The 23,110-nt window shown below is 34.5% G+C and overlaps 1 protein-coding gene across 2 annotated transcripts in view; it reads right to left on the minus strand.

The window, feature by feature from the left end:
• USO1 (USO1 vesicle transport factor) overlaps positions 1–23,110 on the minus strand; it is a 92,633-nt gene that overhangs the window by 38,194 nt on the left and 31,329 nt on the right. For both annotated transcript variants that reach the window (XM_029234848.1, XM_029234847.1), the window contains exons 4-8: positions 19,224–19,300; positions 7,097–7,197; positions 6,251–6,353; positions 5,995–6,050; positions 1,456–1,576 (exon numbers count right to left, since the gene is read on the minus strand). In XM_029234848.1, coding sequence (XP_029090681.1) covers positions 1,456–1,576; positions 5,995–6,050; positions 6,251–6,353; positions 7,097–7,197; positions 19,224–19,300 — 458 coding nt within the window. The remainder of the gene's footprint in view (positions 1–1,455; positions 1,577–5,994; positions 6,051–6,250; positions 6,354–7,096; positions 7,198–19,223; positions 19,301–23,110) is intronic.

Genomic DNA, 23,110 nt, shown 5'->3' on the forward strand with positions numbered 1-23,110 from the left:
TTCTTGTTTATCTAATTTTGTTTTACCTATATTATAAAGACTCTCAAATCTTTATCACCAGCCTGGCCCTGCCTTCCAGATCAGTAAGCCAACTGTCACCTATACTACACTACTTGCTAACCCCAGTTCAGTGAATGCAAATAAACTCATTTTTCTCCTCTGACTCTAGTGCTAGGTTTTTTGATCAATTTCTCATTAAAAACAACAAAAATGCTAAATTAAAAAAAAAAAAGCCTAGGAGCAACAAAGAACTGATAGTACAGCAGGCTAAAACTGACAAGAAAATGGATATCTATACAGATAGTTAAGTATAAAAGTACCTTTTGGCTGGCAGTACATTTCTCAGTCTTGATAAATCTAAACTTTTTATTTTGACAGTCTCATGGGACAGAGGGAAAACAAACCAAAGCCAAGGGTATGCACAAGGTAGGGAAGGAATCTAACAGAAAACTTTTCACCTAATAAAATGGGACCTCAAGAGGATATATCCTAAGGAAAAAAAATAGGTTTTGTAGCTCGGGTTTGCATTACCTGAGTAGCCCAGGGAATATCAACCCTTCAATCTGGAATGAGGTGATCCCAGACAAACTGCACCCCCAGGGCTTGGCAGAAGCAAGCACATTTTCTCTGAAAGAAATTACTTTCATCCTAGGATTCAAATTCCTATAAGTAATTCTGCTAAGTACGAAACAAAACATAGTCAAAGAGAACCATGTACACAGAAAATGTTGTACCATGCATAAGAACCAGCAGAGCAAAGTATCAGACCCACAAAGACTTAAAATACTGCGATTATCAGACAGAGATCGTGAAGTAATTGTTTCTTATATTCAAAGAAATAAAAGATAAGTTGAAAATACATGCAGAGAAAATGAAGTTATAAAAAAATTACCTAGCAAATTTGCCAAAGAAACAAGCAGAACGTCTAGAAAAGAAAAATTTTAAACTCAATGGACACATTCAAAAGCTGATCAAATACAGGTGAAGAGAGAATTGTTTAAATAGAAAACAGGTCAGAAGAAATAATCCAGAAGAAAGCCTGAAAAGATAAAGAGACAGAAAATGCAGACAAGAAAGTAAGATGATAAAGTGAGAATCTAATCATAAGACAGAGAACTGAATCTGAGTTCAGAAAGATAGGAAAAAATGTGATGGAGCAGTATTTGAGGAGACATAGCTGAGATTTTCCAGAAATGATGTAAGGTATCAACAGATTCTGGAAGTTTAACAAATATTAAGCAGGATAAATAAAAAGAAATCCATATTCAACACACCATAATGGAAGACAGAAAGAATATAAGTATCCATCCTCCCTCAGGGAAGCCTCTCTCAACATCTAACAAAACAACAAAGAAAATGTATGTCCTCATTTCTCCCTTCAGTTGCATTCCTGAAAAGTTAACAAGTCCGTGAGAACAAAAGGAATCTTTCCAAATCAATCTCTTCATACTATACCTCCATCACTGTTCCCCTCCTCGGTAATAATGTCCAGTAGTCTCTCAAAAGCATTTTCAAAAGCAACAATTTTCTGGATTGCTCCATTGCTTCTTGTTAGTGCCTGTAGTAGTAAGACGCCCTTATGGAGAAGAAAGATAATGTTTAGTGGAATACAAATTTTACAAGACATTTAAAAATTACTTTAAAAACCACTGAGTTTTAGAAGTGGCAGGAATTTCGCAAGTCCAACTCCTTCACTTTACAGATAGGGCAAACAAGGACAGAGAAGGTGAGCAATTTACCTCCCTAAGCTATATAAATCTCGAAAGACAGATCCTTGACTACCAATTCCTAATTCAGTTCTCTTTTCACCGTACAATATAAATATACAACAATTCTTGCATATTCATCAATTCATCAATCATTCATTACCTGGCTTTCACTGTGGTCTAAGAGAGTTGAACATGATTATATTTGTCTCAGTAATGCCTTGGTACATGCTTCACAACAGTAACAATAAAAAATTGTGAAATCAATAATATAAATCAATAAACATCACCACATTTTAGCAGGGAAAGTTCAGATATTCTTGTAATTATCTGGCCCGGAAATTCCCAAAACTTGATTCTAAGTTGATAGAAAAAAAGAAGAATGAGAATTCATGCCTCATGAACACCATGTCTAGTATGAGACAATTCTCAGTAGTCTTTGCTTCTGATTTTTAGTTTTCTCAGCTCCTGTTGAGCTAGATTTAGGTTATATATTTTGCAACTTCTTTATTATTCAAGAAATATTCACTGTTAACCATTTCTGCTTATTTCACTATCAAACAACAAGTATTTTATGAGCCCACAGGAGCCCAACAAACACCATAATGGTCAAAGAGACAGAAAATATTTAATGAAAAAAACAGGTATTTCTTAGAGGAAGAGGAAGAGCAACTAAGTAGTTCAAAAGTTCCAAAGAGTCAAATAAGCCGTTGGCTGTCAGTACTGGGCAAATAAGTATTTATATAAGACAAAAAATACCCACAGCCTTACTGGGCTTTTCCTACTCATTTCCCTTACTGTCCAGTCTCAACATTAGATGAGAGAGAAAGCAAAAGTGGTTATTTTTACATGTCATATTCTCCTACTTAATGTTAACTTGAGTTTAACTGCTAACAAAGGGAGGAATAAATACAGTGGAAAGAACACTAAGGTTACGAGTTCGATACAGTGGGTTTTTTAAAGGTCTACTTACTAGCTGTGCAACTTGAATCAAATTACATAAACTCTGTATGTAATTTATGTAATGTAAGTCTTAGTATACCCATGTGTAAAACAAGGATGGTATCTTTGTCATAGGGTTTTTATGAGGACTAAAGGAGATAAAATAACTACTACAGAACCTAAATTCTCAATACATATCAGTTTCTTTTCCCTGACTATTAAGAGACATATTCCTCTAATCAAACACATCCACTAAAATGTTACTAGACATGAAAGTATACTCATTGGTCATTGAAAGTAAGTGGGCACCAATTCCTTACTTTAAAAACTGGTAATTAAAGGGATTTAGCTATTTATCCTCCCTTTCATCTATGAATTATAATTCAGGGTAATAAAATATACTGGTTGATGAAGTAAAGTTCTTCTTTGAGGAAGATTACAGCCGAGTAAATGTGAATGAATGACAGAATTATAGAAATCATCATTTTGAAACTCTTTTCCTTACTTTAAAAACTGGTAATTAAAGGGATTTAGCTATTTATCCTCCCTTTCATCTATGAATTATAATTCAGGATAATAAAATATACTGGTTGATGAAGTAAAGTTCTTCTTTGAGGAAGATTACAGCCGAATAAATGCGAATGAATGACAGAATTATAGAAATCATCATTTTGAAACTCTTAACAAAATAAATGAATCAGGCAATGATCATTAATGAATGATCAGATGTAATGGATGAAGGGATCCATGGAGGGATCCGGCTGTCACCACCTGAATCACACCCAGTGATCACTACAAGTGAGACAGCCGGATATTACATTTCCTGATGTGCTGCAAAATTAAGTACACTGCATCATCTAGGAAATATCAAAGCAAAGAGGTGAACCAGAAGTTAATCAAGCCCTTTAGAAAGTTAACAGACATTAACAATCAAATGTAATGAGAGAGCCTTGTCTGGAAACTGATTTGAAGAAACCAACTGTAAAAGATATTTATGAGACAACTGGGAAACTTGAGTACAGAAATAGTTATCTTATTAAATGAGAGCTAAGACAAAGTTGTTATCTCATTAAATGTGATGGCATTGTAGTTATATAAGGAAATACACACACACACACACACACACACAACATGTATACTGAAGTATGTAATAGTGAAATTATACAGATTGTTTGATTCCTTTTAAATACTCTAGTCAAAAATAAAGGAGAGTGGTGAGGGGAGGGATGGATGAAGCAAGTATAATAAAATCTTGAAAATTAATGGGTTTAGGGGACGGGTTTGTCTGTATTCTCTCTACTTTCATGTGTGTTTACATTTCTCATAATAAAAAACTAAAAATTAAAGAATGGAATTACAGTCTATCATTTAGAAGTGAGCTGGTAGTTACTTCCTAGAGTTTTCTCAACCGTTCTTGCTAATTTTTAAGCCCTAAGTAACATAAATAAATATGATAGTTCACTGTATCTATGATAAATGACCAACTAATTCTCTAAATCCAGATCAAATTCAATGTTTCAAATATAAAACAAACTGAGGCTAAAAATCTTTACCAACAGGCTCCCAGAGAGGTTAGTCAATGTTAATAACTGTCATTGAATGCAATGAGAAATATTAAAAAGAAGGAAATGAAAAGAGAATTTTAAAAGAAGGATAAAGAAAGAAAAAGATACAAAGGATGCGGCGGGGGGGGGCGGGGGGCGGAAGCAGTGTATTATTCTGGGCAGTAACAGAGTGCCATTAGTAACTGCCACAGGTGCCAGTTAGTTTCCTCTGGTTGCCGGAGTCAACTGTGATGTATTACACTGTGTTTTACTGCAGAATATTCGATAGTAAGTCTCCACAAAGAATTTAAATGAATCTGTGAAGCCAAAGGAAAGATGGCTGTAAAACTCCAAAATCTAAACATCACAGCAAAAATATAACTTAATCTCTAATCATAAAAGTAATGAAAGCCAACATAGAGAATCATTTTATCTGTCTCAAATAAAAACTGAGGAAAAAAGGTTAGGAAAAGAAAAAAAAGAGTAGAGAGTTAAAGGAAAGAGAAGAGCAGAACACCAAATTCAGGTTTAAGATACATACTAATATTTTAGTCAAGAAAAGACACTCAAAATTCCTAATAGGTAGGTACACAATTCTTAAAAGAATATTAAAGAATAAAAACTGTCCTCATGAGTTATACTACTATATCATTTCACCACTTATATTACTGCATTGACGTATGTACTACAAAATTTTAAATGCAAAGCTAAAAAAAAAACTGTCTATGTGGATTAGAAGTCAAGAGCATTTCAGTTTTGTCTCTGCTTTGTCAGGAAACAGTTGTGAGACTAAAAGCAATCCAAATGGTATTTAGCACTTAAGATGAGAAAGGTACAGGGCCAGGTACCACAAACACAAAGATGAATAAGACATCACTAACAAAGAACAAGTCACTTGGTTTCTGTGAGTCTTGGGCTTCTCAGTGTAAATATGGAGACTGAATTAGCTTGATAAGATCCCCTAGCTCTAAATTTTAATTTTAAAGATTTTTCCAGGGGCTTCCCTGGTGGCGCAGTGGTCGAGAGTCCGCCTGCCGATGCAGGGGACACAGGTTTGTGCCCCGGTCTGGGAAGATCCCACATGCCGCGGAGCGGCTGGGCCCATGAGCCATGGCCGCTGAGCCTGCGCGTCCAGAGCCTGTGCTCCGCAATGGGAGAGGCCACAACAGTGAGAGGCCCGCGTACGGCAAAAAAAAAAAAAAAAAAAAGATTTTTCCAATTGCTACCTAAAGTATTATGGTTTTGATCAAGTTGTAGGTAACAACAGAAAAGAACGTTCAAGCAACAAAACAATATTCATCAATAGAAAATACTCAAATGTATATGCAAATAATAAAATAAATCAGAATGAAAAATTAACTCCAAAGCAAATCACGCTCTATAGTTAAAGAGAGATTACAAGGAAAATCCTTTGAAATATGTATTCAATCAACTAAGGGTGATGATTCCAAATGTTACACTTTGTTAAGTTTATACAGTTCAATGTCTAGGGATGTTTCCTCTGCTCTTTCTGGAGGTAGAATTTGGTGTCAGTACAACCTTTCAGAAAAGGATGGAAGAAATCCTAAACTTGTGGAAGGCATAAATTTGAATAGCAAAGTCATTTGTCTAAGCCAAAATACTGAATAGGTTGGAAACAAAGAAAAAATGTGGCCTTGTATATAACTTCAAAAGGTCTAAACCATTACCCCAACTTTCCAAATCTAACTTCTATGACTCTGAATAAGGGTCAACAAAGATTTCATTTGCAAAAAGAGAAAAAAAGCTGCATATTCTTAGACTTTTCTTCAAACTTGACTTACATCATTACGTATAACTTCCCTGGAATCCGCTAGTAAGTCCATCAACCTTGAAACACCTAGAAACATATAACCATGTGAAAAACACTGGCAGATCAAAAACACAAATAGTGATTCAAATTATAAACAATTTATTAACACATCATTTCAGTCCCCCCCCCCGTAGGAATGATCCTCAATTTTACTTTGTTTGTTTGTTTTTGTTTTTTATGATCCTCACTTTTAAATCAAAATAATATAAGGAAGATGAGTCACTTACCCATAGGACTGACTAAAATAATTTGCTGCACTTGAGGTCCTAGTTGTTTTAAAAGAGAAGTAAGAAGCTTCACACCAGGCCAGCGGACGTGGAAATCAAACTCCTACAATATAGGAATTTAAAATATTTAACATTTGTAATTCACATTTTCAAGCAAAACTTTTCAACTAGTAGAATGGTACCAAAAACTATAAACAAACAAAAGAAGAGTCTGTCAAACTTTAAAAAATTAACTTAAGAAATAAAAAGCAATAAAAAGAAAAGAGTTAATATAAATTGATCAAACTGATTAAACTGTTGTTGACTAGATATAACAGTACTTTGTAAAAATGGAAATAAGAAGCAGACAGTATTCTAAGAAACTACATAGTTCTTAAAACACACATGTGAATCTCTTGTAATGATACAACAAATTTCACTATCTTGAAAAGGTATATAGGGGCTTCCCTGGTGGTGCAGTGGTTAAGAATCCACCTGCCAATGTAGGGGACACAGGTTCAAGCCCTGGTCCAGGAAGATCCCACATGCCACGGAACAACTAAGCCCGTGCGCCACAAGTACTGAGCCTGCGCTCCAGAGCCCATGAGCCACAACTACAGCAGCCTGTGTGCCTAGAGCCCGTGCTCTGCAACAAGAAGCCTGTGCACTGCAACAAAGAGTAGCCCCCGCTCACCACAACTAGGCTTCCGCATGCAGCAACGAAGACCCAACGCACCAAAAATAAATAAATAAATAAATTTATTTTTTTAAAAAAGGTATCTATATATGTTGCTTCCTCAATAACACCCAAAAGGGCAACAAAACAAGCTTATTAAGATGACAAAAATAGCAAGGGTCTTTACTTACCTCTAATAAAGATAACAGAAGAGTGACATTTTCTTGCTGCTTAATGAAAATTTCTGTAAACTGGCTTCCCAAATCCTCACTCTGTCTTGTGGAGTTTTCTTCTGTAATATTCAAAGATAAAGTATTTGAATATGATGCTTTGTTATTTTAAAGTATCCTTTTTGTTGAAAAAGCTAAGCAGAAATGATAATTTTCTTGGAACAGTGTGCCTGGAAGTGATACCACAATTATGCTAGAAAGACATATCCTTAAAATAACTTTCAAGGTCATTTAAATAAATTTTTATTCTTTAATTGTTTAAATATGATATTCAAAGAAAATATATTTAGATTTTCACATTTTCTCAAGGTTATTTTTCAGTTAAACTTCTAACTCGAGTACAAGGGAATTTATTGGGGTGATGGAAATATTCTATCTCAAATGTGATAGTGGTTATACTACTGTATACATCTGCCCAACACACAGGACTATACAACCCCAAAGAATAAATTTTAATGTATGTAAATTATACCTAAAAAGCTCCTCACCCCCAAACATTACTGAACATATAGTCCTTGCTGACTCTGTTACTATGTTAAATAATTTAATTTTAAAATTAAACCAATCATCTACAGATTTTTCAGTATCTTTTTCAAGCAAATCAACATATATATCTTATAGTTATTCGGCAATAAAACCAGAATTTGCATTTAAGTTTTCACTTATTCTTTAAAAGATTTTATATTTGTCCTTAACACTTAAAAGTCTTTAAGCTGGGGCCTCCCTGGTGGTGCAGTGGTTGAGAGTCCGCCTGCCGATGCAGGGGACACGGGTTCGTGCCCTGGTCCGGGAGGATCCCACATGCCGCGGAGCGGCTAGGCCCATGAGCCATGGCCGCTGAGCCTGCGCATCCGGAGCCTGTGCTCCGCAATGGGAGAGGCCCCAACAGTGAGAGGCCCACGTACGGCAAAAAAAAAAAAAAAAAGAAAGTCTTTAAGCTATTTGTTGTTTCAATGTACTTTGTCAAAAAAATGTAAAGGATCACTAAAAACTGAAGCAACAATTGCCAAAGCAAATTATCATTTAAAATCTGCCTACTCTAATAAATGCAATTTAGAGATGGCAAATACACTACTCCCCATTCCCTTACCCATTCCAGACATAGCTAAGCCTTTTCCACATATTGCTCCAGGCAGTGACTATAAACCAAAGGAGTTGGCAGTTAAGATCAAACATATTTATTATCTCTCAAATAGTTCTTTTTTAAATGTGAGATTTTAATATTAATACACTTTAGAAATGGAAAAAACCCAGCAGATGACAAGAAAAGCAAGACAATCTGACAGTGACAGTGATAATCTCATCTAATTATTTGTAGAGAAAAGAGAAAAAAGAAGAGACCAAAAGTAGAAAAGAAATATTTTAATATCCTGGGTTATTAATAAAACCTAATTTCTCACATATTGATTAATATGCTAGGTTTATCCTTCAGAAACCCTAAGAAATATTTCTTTTTATCATCTCTTGCATCAGTAAAAGAATTCAGTTTCTGAACCTTAAAACTACATTACTTAAACAAAAAATACTTTACTTTTAAAAGGACTAGTCTGGCTGTGCTAAGATGTCAGGGAAAGAGGGAAATAATAAGGAGAGCAATTAGGAGGCAATAATCAAGGTAAGTGGTGAAAGTGACTTAGACACTGGTCACAATTCTTATGAAAATAGAAGGAACAAGATTTGTTGGCATATTCCTTACAGGGGTATGAGAAGGGGGGAAAAGAAAAGGAAAGGTGGTTCTAAGGTTTCAGCCTACAGAAGTGGAAGGATGGCACTGCCACTTACTGAGGTTGGAAACACTGGAAGAAGCAAGTTGAGAGTATAGACAGAATCATAAGTTTAGTTTTGGATGTGTTAAGTTTGAGACACATAAAAATTTGAGTGGAGATATCAATCAAGTAAGCAGTTGGATAAACACAAGCATAGCTGTCAGTGGATAAGTTTGGGTTGGACATATACATTAGAATGATAAACATAAAAATGATATTTAAAGTCACAAGACTGGATGATACAGGGCATCTACAAAAAACTTATAGCTAACATCAAACTTAATGGTAAATGATTGAATGCTTTCCACTTAAGATGAGGAAAGAGGCAAGAATATCTACTTTCACCAATTCTAATCAACATTGTACTGGAGATCTTAGTGCCATAGGGTAGGAAAAAGAATAAAAGGCATACAGACTGGAACGGAAGAAGTAAAACTGTATTTACAGATGACATGTTTGTCTATGTAGAAAATCCTATGGAATCTACAAAAAACTTACTAGAGAGTGAATTTAGCAAAGTTAAGTGGAATAAAAGGTCAATATACAAAATTAATTGCATTTCTATATACTGGTGATGAACAATTAGAAATTCAAATTTAAAAAACAGCACCAATTAAAACAGCATCGAAAAGTATTAAAGACTTAGGGATAAATCTGATAAAAGATGTATAAGACCTATTTACTTTGAAAACTCCAAAATGGTGCTGAGAGAAATTAAAGAAGACTTACATAATATATATACTGTGTTCTTGTATTAGAAGGCACAGTATTGTTAAAATGGCAGTTTGCCCCAAATCAATCTGTAGATTTAACAGAATCCCAATCAAAATCTCAGTAAGTTTTTTCTGCAGAAATTGACAAACTGATTCTAAAATTGATGTGGGAGCATAAAGGACCAAAAGGAGCCAAAATAATTTTGAAAAAGAACAAAGTTGGAGGACTTACACTACATAATTTCAAGACATAAAGGTGGGGTAACCAACACATGTCACGTAGGCAAAACGACAGACATAGAGACCAACAGAATACGAAGTCCAGAAATAGACCCATTGGCTCACAGACCTAATCATGAGAGTTAAAACTATGAAACTTTTAAAAGAAAACACAGGAGAAAATCTTAGTGATTTTAGGTTTGGCAAAGGTTTCATAAATAGGAAACAAAAGGTCCAAATTATATAAGAAGAAAATTGATAAACTGGAGTTAATCAAACTTAAAAATTTTGCTCTTCAAAAGACAATGATAGGAAAATAAAAAGGCAAGTCACAGACTGGGAGAAAGTATGTGTGAAATATACATCACAAGGACTTATATCTAGAATATATACAGAGCTCTTACAACTCAAGTATAAGAAGACAATCCAGTAAAAAATGAACAAAAGATTTGAATAAACACTTCACCAAAGAATGAAAAGGTATATGGATGGCAAATAATCACATCAAAAATTGTTCAATATAGGGCTTCCCTGGTGGCGCAGTGGTTGGGAGTCCACCTGCCGATGCAGGGGACACGGGTTCGTGCCCCGGTCCGGGAAGATCCCACATGCCGCGGAGCGGCTGGGCCCGTGAGCCATGGCCGCTGAGCCTGCGCGGCGGAGCCTGTGCTCCGCAATGGGAGAGGCCACAACAGTGAGAGGCCCGCGTACCGCAAAAAAAAAAAAAAAAAAAAAAGTTCAATATAATCATTCATTATGAAAATACAAATTAAAACTACCGTGAGATACTATTTCACACCTACTAGAACAGCTAAAATTTAAAAAGACAGACCATATCAAGTATTGGAGAGGATGTGGAGGAACTAGAATTCTCATACACCACCAGTGGGAATGTAAAATGGTACAAGTACTTTGAAAAACAGTTTGGCAGTTTCTTATAAAGTTAAATATACACCTACTATCACTTAGCCATTCTATTCCTAGGTATTTACTCAAGAGAAATGAAAATACATGTCCACAAAAAGACTTGTATATAGTACGAAGCTTCAAATGTAACAGCTAAAAACTTGGAAACAAGCCAAATGCCCACCAACAGGGGAATGGATTAACAAATTGTTATATACTCACATAACAAAATATCAATACTACTCAGCAATAAAAAGGACTAACCTATTGATATACACCATGAATGAAACTCAGAATAATTATGCTGGGTGAAAGAAGCCAGACCAAAAAAACCAAAAAGAGAGTATATACTGTATGATCTCATTTACATAAAATTCTAGAAAAATGCAAAGTAATCTACAGTAATCACAGATCTATGATTGATGAGGCTAGAAGGAGGAGGAATGGATTACAAACAAGCACAAAGAAACTTGGATACGTTCATTATTTTGGTGGCGGTGGTGATGGTTTCATGGGTTTATACATGTCAAAACTCATGAAATTGTACATCTGTACATTTATTATATTTCAATTATAATTCAATAAAGCTGTGTGTGGGGAAAAGAAATCCAATTGGAGATATCAAGTAAGTATTTGAATATACAATTATGGACATCAGTGGAGAGGTCTGGGTTGGACACATATATTTGGGAGGGAAGCATACAGACTATATTTGAAGTCACAAGCCTAGATGAGATCACCAAAGGAAAGAATAGAGAAGGAAAGAAATCCGTGCCCTGGAATGTTCCAATGTTAAGAGGCTGGGGAGACGAAAGAAAACAGCAAAGGAGACAAAGAAAAAGTAGCGCCATGAGACAGAAAGAAAATCAGGGGACAGTGGAGACTGAGGAATGAGTGAAAAAGTGTTTCAAAGAGAAAGGAGCAATTAACTGTCAAGTACTATCTCTGAACATGAAAGAGAAATGAGAAATTGCTAAAAGACAAAAGAGAAATTGCTAACACAGGCAAAAGTAATTTGTTTATGAACAGAATGGCTAGGGTATGGAGTAGTCAAATACTTTCTTGAGAGGCAATACAGTAAAAAGGAAGAAGCTCACAAAGGTTTTTGAGTCAGACCAATTAAGCCCATATTCATCCATTTAGTCACATTACTTTGGGCAAATAGCCCAGATATATCAAGGTTCAGTTTCCTTAATTGTAAAATGGGAACAATTTTCTTTCACACAGGGTTTTATTTGAGGATTCAAAATAAGTATTGATAAAACATGTAGCACAGTACTTGGTGAATAATAAGTGCTCAACTAACAGCAACATCATCATCTCTAAAGCAGGATTTCTCAACCTCGGCACTATTGACAATGACATTGTTGTGAGAGACTCCCTATGCATTTTAGGATGTTTAGCAGCATCCCTGGCCTTTACCCACAAGATACCAGTTGCACTCCCTTACGAATCCTCAAGTTGTGACAACCAAAAATATTTCCAGACGTTAACAAATGTCCTCTAGGTGGCAGGAGGGGCCAAACTGCCCTTAAGAACCACAGTCCTAAGATTTATTATATGCTATACATGTACATGTACTATCAAGTTTTGTTTCTTTTGGCTGCGCCACACGGCTTGTGGGATCTTAGTTCCCCGACCAGGGATCAAACCTGGGCCCTCGGCAGTGAAAGTGCAGAGTCCTAACCACTGGACCACCAGGGAATTCCCTCAAGTTTTAAAATTATACAGAACATAAATCTTCTTTTGATGATTCAAAAAAATTTTGAGATTCTTGTAAGGTTACTATTAATATTATCACCAAGATGCAAAAGATGTTTAAAGAAACGTATATCCTATGATATTCCCAGAAACATGCTTGTCTGTAAGCAAATCCTGTTATTGATATTTTACCTTATATCTCTTTCTCATAAGAGTTGCATGCAATCTCCCAAAATAAGTAGTTACTTGAGTTTATGGTTGTTTGGATGCCAAATAAAAATAAATTTCCTGGATTTGTAACATTAGTAAACTATTAATTTTTGCCCTTCAAGTTTAATTTTTTAGATTAATGGTGGCTTCGGAAGAATTGTTTAGGGAAGCAGTCATTATCTCCACTGAAACATTTCCATTATTTCAGGAAAAACAGATAGAGGGGGGCAAAACAGATAGCTTGAAAGCTATCTACATGTTATTGCACAATTATTATGTCAAGGGTATTAAGTTAAAGTGGCAAAGGCTTGATGCTACAAAGGTCTAATATTAATCAGAAGGAAGTCTAATACTCAAACATAACTAGCGTGGACTCAAGGGACGATATCTATCATTGATCTGCTTAAAAGATTTCCTGTTGTTCCATTGGGAGCAGACAAAATCCTGTGCCCTAATTATTCAAACATCTCTGAACGTAAAATTTTGCATGGTACATTGTGGTTTTCAATGCTCAAAGTTGAATTTACCATGGAGTTGGAAAAAAAACTCAGACTGGTTAAGTAGCAAGAGTGCACACCCTTCCCATTTTATTTGCAAGGTGACATGATGATGGAAAGGGAGATGACAAATTGGAAAAGATATGGAAATTTGGGAGCTAATAAAATCTCCTGAAAATCTCCCTCTTTGGAATCAGCTATGAATAAGAGCCCTGATTCCCATAGTATGGTAGGTAAATGCCCTGTATCCAATAAAATTTCACAAGATTCGCTGGGCTAATGAGCCTAACTTGTTTTTACCTACCCTGGAACCCTAACAAACCATGGCTCTGTGGCGGATGGTACCAAGAACAAATACCTAGCCAAATTCTAATGAAATTCTATAGATAAAAAAGCAGATAAAGAAAACTACAAAAAGTGGCCCACATATGTGAAAACAGCTCTCCAAATACATGAGAAATCTATGTTGAAAAGGCAAGTAACTTAACTGTCTCCACCTTAGAACTGTTTCCCTCTAGAAACTACTATCACAGCAATGCAATGACCTAATTGCGATGCTTTGTAGGGCTATTTTGCATTTGCATATTTTCATATTTATTGCATGAAACAACACTTGGGTATATAATTAATAAAATGCTTTTGAAATATAATTTATTTTACAATGGTTTTTATTTGAGTGGTGTGAATACAGTAGAGAATATAAACTCAACTACAGGGACAAGACAGTAATGTACGTAAACGAAGCAGGCCAGGTATAAGACTACAGAAAGGATGGAGAGTACGTGCCCGATCTAAGGAAAGCAGCAGTTACTCAGCTCCAGCTGACTCTGCCGTGGGAGAATGCAGGCCCAGGTGTTGTCGGTCTTCAGATTTTTTAAAAAGAGAAGTTTAAAATCTAAAAACTGATGCAAAACCTCCAAATTTTTAATATTAGGAACTTATTATTTAAAATACTAAGTGGCCAATCTTGCTTATAAGACAGATAATGCCCTTGGGCCCAAAGATTGTGACTTCTAGAGAAGAGCTCAAAATAAAATTCATTGACATTTGGGAGAATATTCAAAGACTTGTAAGTTAATCTTAAAAGGAAGGGAGGAAGGACTTCCCTGGTGGTGCAGTGGTTAAGAATCCGCCTGCTAATGCAGAGGACACGGGTTCGAGCCCTGGGCCGGGAAGATCCCACGTGCCGCAGAGCAACTAAGCCTGTGCGCCACAACTACTGAGCCTGCGCTCTACAGCCCGTGCTCCGCAACAAGAGTAAGCCACCGCAATGAGAAGCCCGCACACAGCAACAAAGACCCAATGCAGCCAAAAAGAAAGAAAGAAAGGGAGGAAAACCATATACAGACTTGATGGATTCTTCCCATGAAATATTTAAAAAATGCTGAAATATTTTTATGTGGATAAATACAAACAATTAAGCTGTGGGTTTAAGCCTTGGTTAGCATTTCTCGAAATGCAGGATTGTGTGGCATGTTAACAGGTATCTCATGAAAGCAAGTGCAGGTGTAAAAATGTATTTGGATTAAACAAAATTGAACAGGTTTCTTTACTGCAGGATCCTCAGTATTTACTATACGAATGTAAATTTTGTGAAGTTTCAGAGCGGGATTATACTATGTTACGTTTATTTAACATAGACAACTTTTAATACAGAGAACTCTAGGTCTTTTGTGCTATACTTTAAGGAACACAGGTTTAACCCAAGAAAAAGCTTAATTCAGTGTATGCATTGAGCACATGCTAATAACTTAGCAGGAAGTAGACTTAATACTGTACATTCAACTTATTCTGTAGCTATACTGTATAAAATACTATAGCTTAGCAGTATATAATTAAGATCTATGTTTTGAATTGAACTAGTAAAATATGATCCAGTTCCAGGAATCTACAGCTCCTTCTGGTTTAACATTGTCAACTAAAAAAGTGTTAGTGAGATATACTCTACTTCCTTTAAGTTATAGTCTTAAGACAGCACTTCTGAATTTTAATGTAGAGTCCTACAAAGCTTTGCTAAGCAATTAAAGTAACATACAAAGCTATTTTGATGTAGAAGTAAATTAAGCTAAAACTACTACATTAATTATATCTAAAGGTTGTAAACCAAAACTAGATTCATGAAATATTATATCTATTTCACATGTAAGCAAAGGTGTGAGACAATTAACCATCCTTTCTCATCCAATATATTTTAAAAATTCTACAGCTGAGTCTATTTTTTACATCCTATAGCTGATAGGATGATATAGCTGATACTTGGTATACTTATCATAACCTGTAAAAGTCAATGTCCCTTTACCGTAAGATAAATGAAAAATTAAGAATAAAATGGCCCTTTGACATTATAGTGAAAATAAACCTATGACAGGTACATGAAATTAAAGATTGCTTTTTAAAAAGTCCTTATATACCTCTGGAAACATTTCAGGCCTATTTATGTAACTGGCTTTTAACTAAATATTTGTATATACATTTATTCTTCATATGTATTTAGTTGTATTTTTTCCAGTGGTATAAACAATATTAAAAAACATTCTGGGGCTTCCCTGGTGGCGCAGTGGTTGAGGGTCCGCCTGCCGATGCAGGGGACGCGGGTTTGTGCCCCGGTCCGGGAGGATCCCACGTGCCGCGGAGCGGCTGGGCCCGTGAGCCATGGCCGCTGAGCCTGCGCGTCCGGAGCCTGTGCTCCGCAATAGGAGAGGAGAGGCCACAAAAGTGAGAGGCCCGCATACCAAAAAAAGAAACAAAAACAAACATTCTGGACCTTCTCTTTGGAACTCCACTCTATATCAAGTTCGTAACCCATATTATGGAGGACAAAACGGCTTTATAGAAAGAGATATTCTAATAAAAGTAGTCCTATCTCAGAGTGAGGGAATATCAAGTAACCTTCTTTTACACTGTGGTCAATTAGTTAAACAAGTACACCTATATTTTTTTAACATTTGTCTGCATCGTATAAACTAGTTATATAAATTATAAGATTTAATAAAGAATCTAGTCAGAAAATGGCCATAATTTATTAAATCAGAAATCTATGGAATACAAAAAAATGTATCAAAAAAAATCCTGTTACCCTACTCACTAGACAATACTATGTAATTTACATGATCACAGGGTTTTCATTTTCTCATCTTTTTAGAAAAGACAAAAATGTCACCTACCTCACAGGTTGCTATGAGGATCAAATAAGATAATTGACATAAAAGCACTGTAAAATTTAAAGCTCTATACAAATATGATGAAATAATAATAGAAACAACAGCTACTGATCTGTACTACTCAACAAGGAAATAGCACTGTCACAAGAGTCAAGGCATAGTGCTCAATATTATCTGCTTTCAAACAAGGGGTTCAAATTTCACAAAAGGTAATGCTATACAGCTTAATAAGTTAGTTTCTTTGTTAGTTTCTCGTTAGGTATAGGCAATTTTGTTATGTACCATTTTAAACTTACTTTAGAAAAGGATTTTTTCTTCCTCATTTTAAAAAGTTAAGGATCTCACGAAAAATGGTAAAACAAAATAAAATGTGGTTACTTAAATTATGAGGAAAAAGAAGTATAATGTTAAAAGTAAATGGAACTTGAAAAGGATCACCAGAAAAAAGAAAGACAGTATTGGTGAGTTTTATAAATTAATATAAAAAATGTCAGTAACCAGACATTATTGTGCATGCATTATTTTAAAGGGACAATATCAACATACAAGTATTCTCTGAACTGGAATACCTTCCAGTTCTTATTGAATATAGGTAAAATTTATATGTATACATATATATGTATACATTTTCAAATATTATTTTTATTTTTAAATAAACTGCCTCAAAATTTTTTCCCCAGGAAGTATATAAAAAGTAATTCGAATAGACTGTCCTACCAGAGAAAAAGTTTAATTTTGTTAAAATATGCACTAGAATATTTTCTGTGTTCTGGACAACAGATTTAGTAGCCATAGAAACAATAAATAGTAATATAAGATTATCAAATATTCCTCTTTCATGAAGAAATTCATATATAGTGAAACAAATCTCAAGACTTTTTGTACCAGCCAGAAGAAACTCACTTGACAGTGTCCTTTTATATTATCAGAAATTATGCCTAAAAGCATCATGCATATTAAATGCAATCTTTTACCTTCAACATCATCTGAAAAGGTAGACAGAAATAAATAAAAAGTGGGTGATAAAAAAAGTTTCTTATGTAATAGTATTCACAATAAAATAAATAAGAGCTTAAAAACATCAAATAAACAATATAATCTCTTGAAAGAAGAGACTCATACTCATTTTACTCAAATCTGAGATATCCTAATAGAGATATAGCATATGCTATAAATGTAGGATTATGAGACATATTTATCAATAAATTGAAGGGTTATTAAAATATCCTCAAGGTAAAGAACTCTAAAATGAAGTTCATTATGGCAGCTAAGAATTATCTTTTAATGAAGCAGTAAAGAGAGAGTATCAATAACAGAACTGAGGGCCATATTTCTCAATATCTAGATTTTTAAAAATTGACTCTTTCAGGCTATTACCCTAACTTCATATTTTAATCTTTCCTAGAAGAAATGATTCTACTACTGTTTCTCCAAAGAATCGTTTATCCTGTTTCATCCAAAGAATCATTTTTAGATGTTGAATTAAAAATAAGGAGCCCAAATACATTAAGAGAAGCAAAAAGTTAGACTTTAAACATTATTAGATTGCAAATTTATAATAAAGGAAAACTACCTAATTGATGCTATATAGTTTTTTAAAACACAAAAATTATCACTACAAACTAGAAAAGAGCTAAATTTTCCATCTGAAACAACTAAGAAGAGTCTTTTTCTTTAATGTTTTCTAACAAGTGTATTGTATCTAATTTTCTCATCTGAGAAATGACTAGGAGAAGTAAGTATCTTTATCTTCAAAGTGTGTTCTTGCGTGTACTGTATTTAAGTATTGTCATGTGACTGACAGCCTCTTTTTCCATGGGAACCAAATTATGTTTACTAAAGATTTTCTACTAAAGAAATTAATAAAGTCAAATTGTCACCTAGATATCACAGAGAAATAAAAATTTAAGAAAAAGGATATTCAAGTCTAAGAAATTGTGACTATTCAGGACAACCTAGTTTCAAATGTTCCTACTACTGGTATTTTGTGAAGTTAATATCTACATATATTTCTGTTCTACTTTTATTTCAATAAAATATGTGCAAACTCAATATTATCTACATTTCCTTATGCCTTGTCTACTCCGATTTTGGAAGACCCTATAACTTCCGTCTAAATTAGACTTATAAAATGCATGAATATTGCCCTTCTGATTGTCTAGAAAAATGAAAGACCCACTGTGTCCTACTACAACAGCCAATGTGATATGAGGAAAGCACTCTTCAACAGCACTGTAAAATGTTACTCAGTGCATGTTTATACAATAAATGGAACAAAACGTATAGGCTTCCAGTCAAGTATTTCACATGCTGGGAGTTCCCTGGTGGGCCTAGTGGTCAGGATTCCAGGCTTTCACGGCTGTGGCCTGGGTTCAGTCCCAGGTCTGGGAACTGAGATCCTGGAAGCTGTGTGGTGTGACCAAAACAAAACGAAACAAAACCTTCTAAATTTAAAAAATTGTTGCTCTTTATAAGTTAACATAAGTCTTATGTGAAAAGTTTAAGTATATATCAGGAAAAACCCTCTAACTTCATACTGCTCACCAGGTAACATATAAATAAAATAGTTTGATTTTTAATCAATAGCCAAAAATGATTATTTAATCTAGAGAATACTAATATTCATTCTGCTCAACTAAAATCAATACAAAGAGAGGGAAAAATATTTTTTAAAAAAGAAGAATCTAATTCCATCTCCTATTCACATACAAAGCAATCATCTTAAAGATATTTTTCTGGAACTAAGCTAATGTCTTCCCTTTACTGATGAAAAACAAAAACCAAAAAACAAAAAAAGAAGAAAAAAAGAAAAAATCCTTATAAATAAATTTATAAAATAAACTCAATCTTAAACCAGCAAAATTGGCACAATCCAGTTGATTTTATGTACAGAGAACACAGTAAAAGAAACTTACCTACTTCTTCTTCTTCATCATTAGATATTATATTATATAGTGTGTCCAAAGCATAACCTATTATTTCAGAATCCGAACTGGAAGAAAGAAATTATTATACTTATACAATGCTAGTTAGAGTATAGCTGTTATGACCATTTTATACTCTTATTTAACAAGACTGTAGGAAACATTAATCCCATTTCTGAAAACCTACCCTAAGAAAATATCAGAGTGCAAACTGTGAAGATGTATAAAGGTTCATTTTTATTTATAATAGTGAAAAATTAGAAGCAACCTAAATGTCCAATAATTTTTTTAAAAAGTGTGGTAAATCCATACCTATAGCAGCAATTATAAAAGGTATTTTTAAAGAATGTTTAATGACATGGTAATTAAAACACCCTTGATTTAGTGCCAGTAGGAAAAAACTGAATATTAACAATTAATGTGCAGAATGATCCAATCTAGCAAAAAATATATATATACATTCATGTGTCTATATATATTTTAAGAAAACCTTATAAATAAATTTGTAAAATAAACCCAACTTTAAAACCAGCAAAATTAGTACAAGCCAGGTAATTTTATAAGTCTGTGTGTATGTTTACATATATGCTTTATAATATATATATAATCTTTATATAACACATAAAATGTTTATATAAACATAACAGTGTTATCTCTAGTTGGACCTCTAGGATTTGTTTCCCTGATTTATATCTTATTTTCTAAAAAAAAAAAACTTATGGTAAACATGTACTATTTATAATATCAGGAAGTGTAAGTTTTCTTTTTTTCTTTTCTCTTTTGTTTCAGGAAGTATAAGATTTTTTAGTTGTTGATAAACAGACGAATTTTGAAAGCATGATGGAGGATGATGGCATTTAGAGTGAAAAGTAAGAGTGAGATACAGGTCAGAAAGATTCAGTGAATATGAAGAAGTGACTAGGAGTGAAAGCAAAGATGAGGGACAAAAGGGGTCACAACCAGAGGATATAAATCTCAAATGAAGTGGGTCTTTTGAATTATTATTATTTATCATTCTCGTTTTTGAGAAATTTTGAGGGACATCTTTTAAGAGACTATTGAGAAAGTAGGAACAGAAGGGAACTTCCTGAAAATGAAAATCCAACAACTAACATATGTAATGGTGAAGGACTAAATGCTTTACCCCTAAGATGAGGAACAAGATAATGATGTCTCTTCCAGCCACTTCTATCCAACATTGAACTTGAGGTTCTAGCTAGAGCAATTAGGCAAGAAAAGGAAATAAAAGGCATACAGATTGGAAAGGAAGAACTAAAACTACACCTATTCCCAGATGACATGATCTTGAACACAGAAAATCCTAAGGAATCCACTAAAAACCTATTAGAACTAGTAAACAAATTCAGCAAAATTGAAGGACATATGCTCAATATATTAAAAAAAATCAGTTGTATTTCTGTATACTATCAATGAACAATCAGAAAATAAAATTAAAAGAACAATTCCATTTAAATAACATAAAAAAGATTTAAATACTTTGGAATAAATTTTACTAAAGTACAAGACTGAAAACTACAAAACACTGTTGAAAGAAATTACCTAAAATTCAAATAAATGAAAAGATAATCTGTGTTCATGAATAGGAAGATGTAATGCTGTTAACATGGTAATATACCCCAACCTGATTTACAGATGCACACAATCCCTATAAAAATCCCAGCTGCCAGCTGATCATAAAATCTGTATGGGAATTCAACGTATCCAGAATAGGCAAAATAATCTTCAAAACCAAAAACAAAGTTGAAGGACTCACATTTTCTGATTTCAAAACTTACCGCAAAATTATAGTAATCAAGACTGTAGCACTGGCATAAGAATAGACATAGAGATCAACAGAATAGAGAGCCTAAAAGTAAAGTCTAACATTTATTTCAATTGATTTTTGGCAAGGATGCAAAGACCATTCAATGAGGAAAGAACAGTCTCTTGAACAAATGGTGCTAGGACAACTAGATAGCCACATGCAAAAAACTGAAGCTGGACCCCTACTTCACACCATATACAAAAATTAACTCAAAATGGGATATAAGATCTAAATGTAAGAGCTAAAACTATAAAACTCTTAGAAGAAAACACAGGTACAAATATACAAAGCATTAGATTAGGCAATGGTTTCTTAGATTTGACACCAAAAGCATAAGCAAGAAAAGATAAAACAGATAAACTGCATTTTGTCAAAATTAAAAACTTCTGTCCTTCAAAGGACACTATCAAGAAAATGTCCTTTGGGGCTTCCCTGGTGGCGCAGTGGTTAAGAATCCACCTGCCAATGCAGGGGACACGGGTTTGAGCCCTGGTCCAGTAAGATCCCACATGCGGCAGAGCAACTAAGCCTGTGCACAACTACTGAAGCCTGCGCGCCTAGAGCCCATGCTCCGAAACAAAGAGAAGCCACCGTGATAAGCCCATGCACCGTAATGAAGAGTAGCCCCTGCTCATCGCAACTAAAGCCTTCGTGCAGCAACGAAGACCCATCGCAGCCAAAAAAAAACAAAAAAACAATAAATAAATTAAAAGAAAAAAAAGTGTCCTTTGACAACCCAAAGAATGGGAAAAAAAATATTTGCAAATCATGTTAAGGGACTTGTATCCAGAATGTATACATACAATTGAATAATAAAAAGACAAGTAACCAAATTAATAGCAGGCAAAAGACTTAGACATTTCTCTAAAAAAGATATACAAGGGGACTTTCCCGGTGATCCAGTGGTTAAGACTACACGCTTCCACTGCAGGCGGCCCGGGTTCAATCCCTGGTCAGGGACCTAAGATCCCACATGCCTCGGGGCCAAAAATAATAATTAAAAAAATTAAAAAGATACACAAATGGTAAATAAGTACATGGAAAGATACTCAACATCATTAGTCATTAAGTAAATACAAATCAAAACCAAAATAAGATGCCAAGTTCACCCACTAGGATGGCCATTTTAAGAAAGGGACAATAACAAGTGTTGGTGAGGAGAAATTGGACCTTTATACACTTCAGATGAAGATATAAAATGGTGCAGCCTCCATGCAAGAGTTTGGCAATTTCTTAAAAGGTTAAACCACATGACTCAACAATTGCATTCCTTTGTATAAAACATATGTTCACACAAAAACTAGTACACAAATGTTCATAATAACGTTATTCATAACAGCCAATAAACGGAAATATCCCAAATGTCTGTCAACAGAAGAATGGATAAACAAAAATGGTATATCCATACAATGGAATATTATTCAGACAGAAAAGGGATGAAATACTAATACATGTTATAACACGGATGGACCTTGAAATATTATGCTAAGTGGAAGAAGCCAGACACAAAAGCCACACATTGTATGATTCCATTTACATGAAATGTCCAAAACAGTCAAATTTATATAGACACAAAGGAGACTGGTGGCTGCTAGGCACTGCGGGGAAGAGGGAATAGGCAATGACAACTAATGGATACTGGATTTCTTTTGAAGCGATGAAAATGTTCTAGAATTAGACAGAGGTGATAGTTGCACAACTTTGTGAATATACTAAAACCATTGAAATGTACACTTAAAAAAAAACAACAAAAAACTACTGAGGTGTCATTGTTTGGAAACAGTTTCCATCAGACAACTTTCAGGCCCTGAGTGTGGGACTTGGGAGAACTAGCAGTCTCTCCTCAAGATGGCTATAAGAGAAGCAGACCCATGGACAGATGGAGAGTTTCAAGCCAGGCCAAGAAAGGGAACACAACTCTCTGTGATGTAGCCAGGCATGAAGGGGATTCAGTTGAAGGATTCTGAGAGTGTTAGTTAGGCCAAGAGCAGAAGCATAAAAGAGTAATGAAGATGAGAAGTGGAAAGAGATGGCTGCAGAATATAGACCTTTG

Source organism: Monodon monoceros, unplaced genomic scaffold (assembly GCF_005190385.1).
Source record: "Monodon monoceros isolate NGI ecotype Baffin Bay Population unplaced genomic scaffold, NGI_Narwhal_1 Super_Scaffold_20, whole genome shotgun sequence".
Lineage (NCBI taxonomy): Eukaryota > Metazoa > Chordata > Mammalia > Artiodactyla > Monodontidae > Monodon > Monodon monoceros.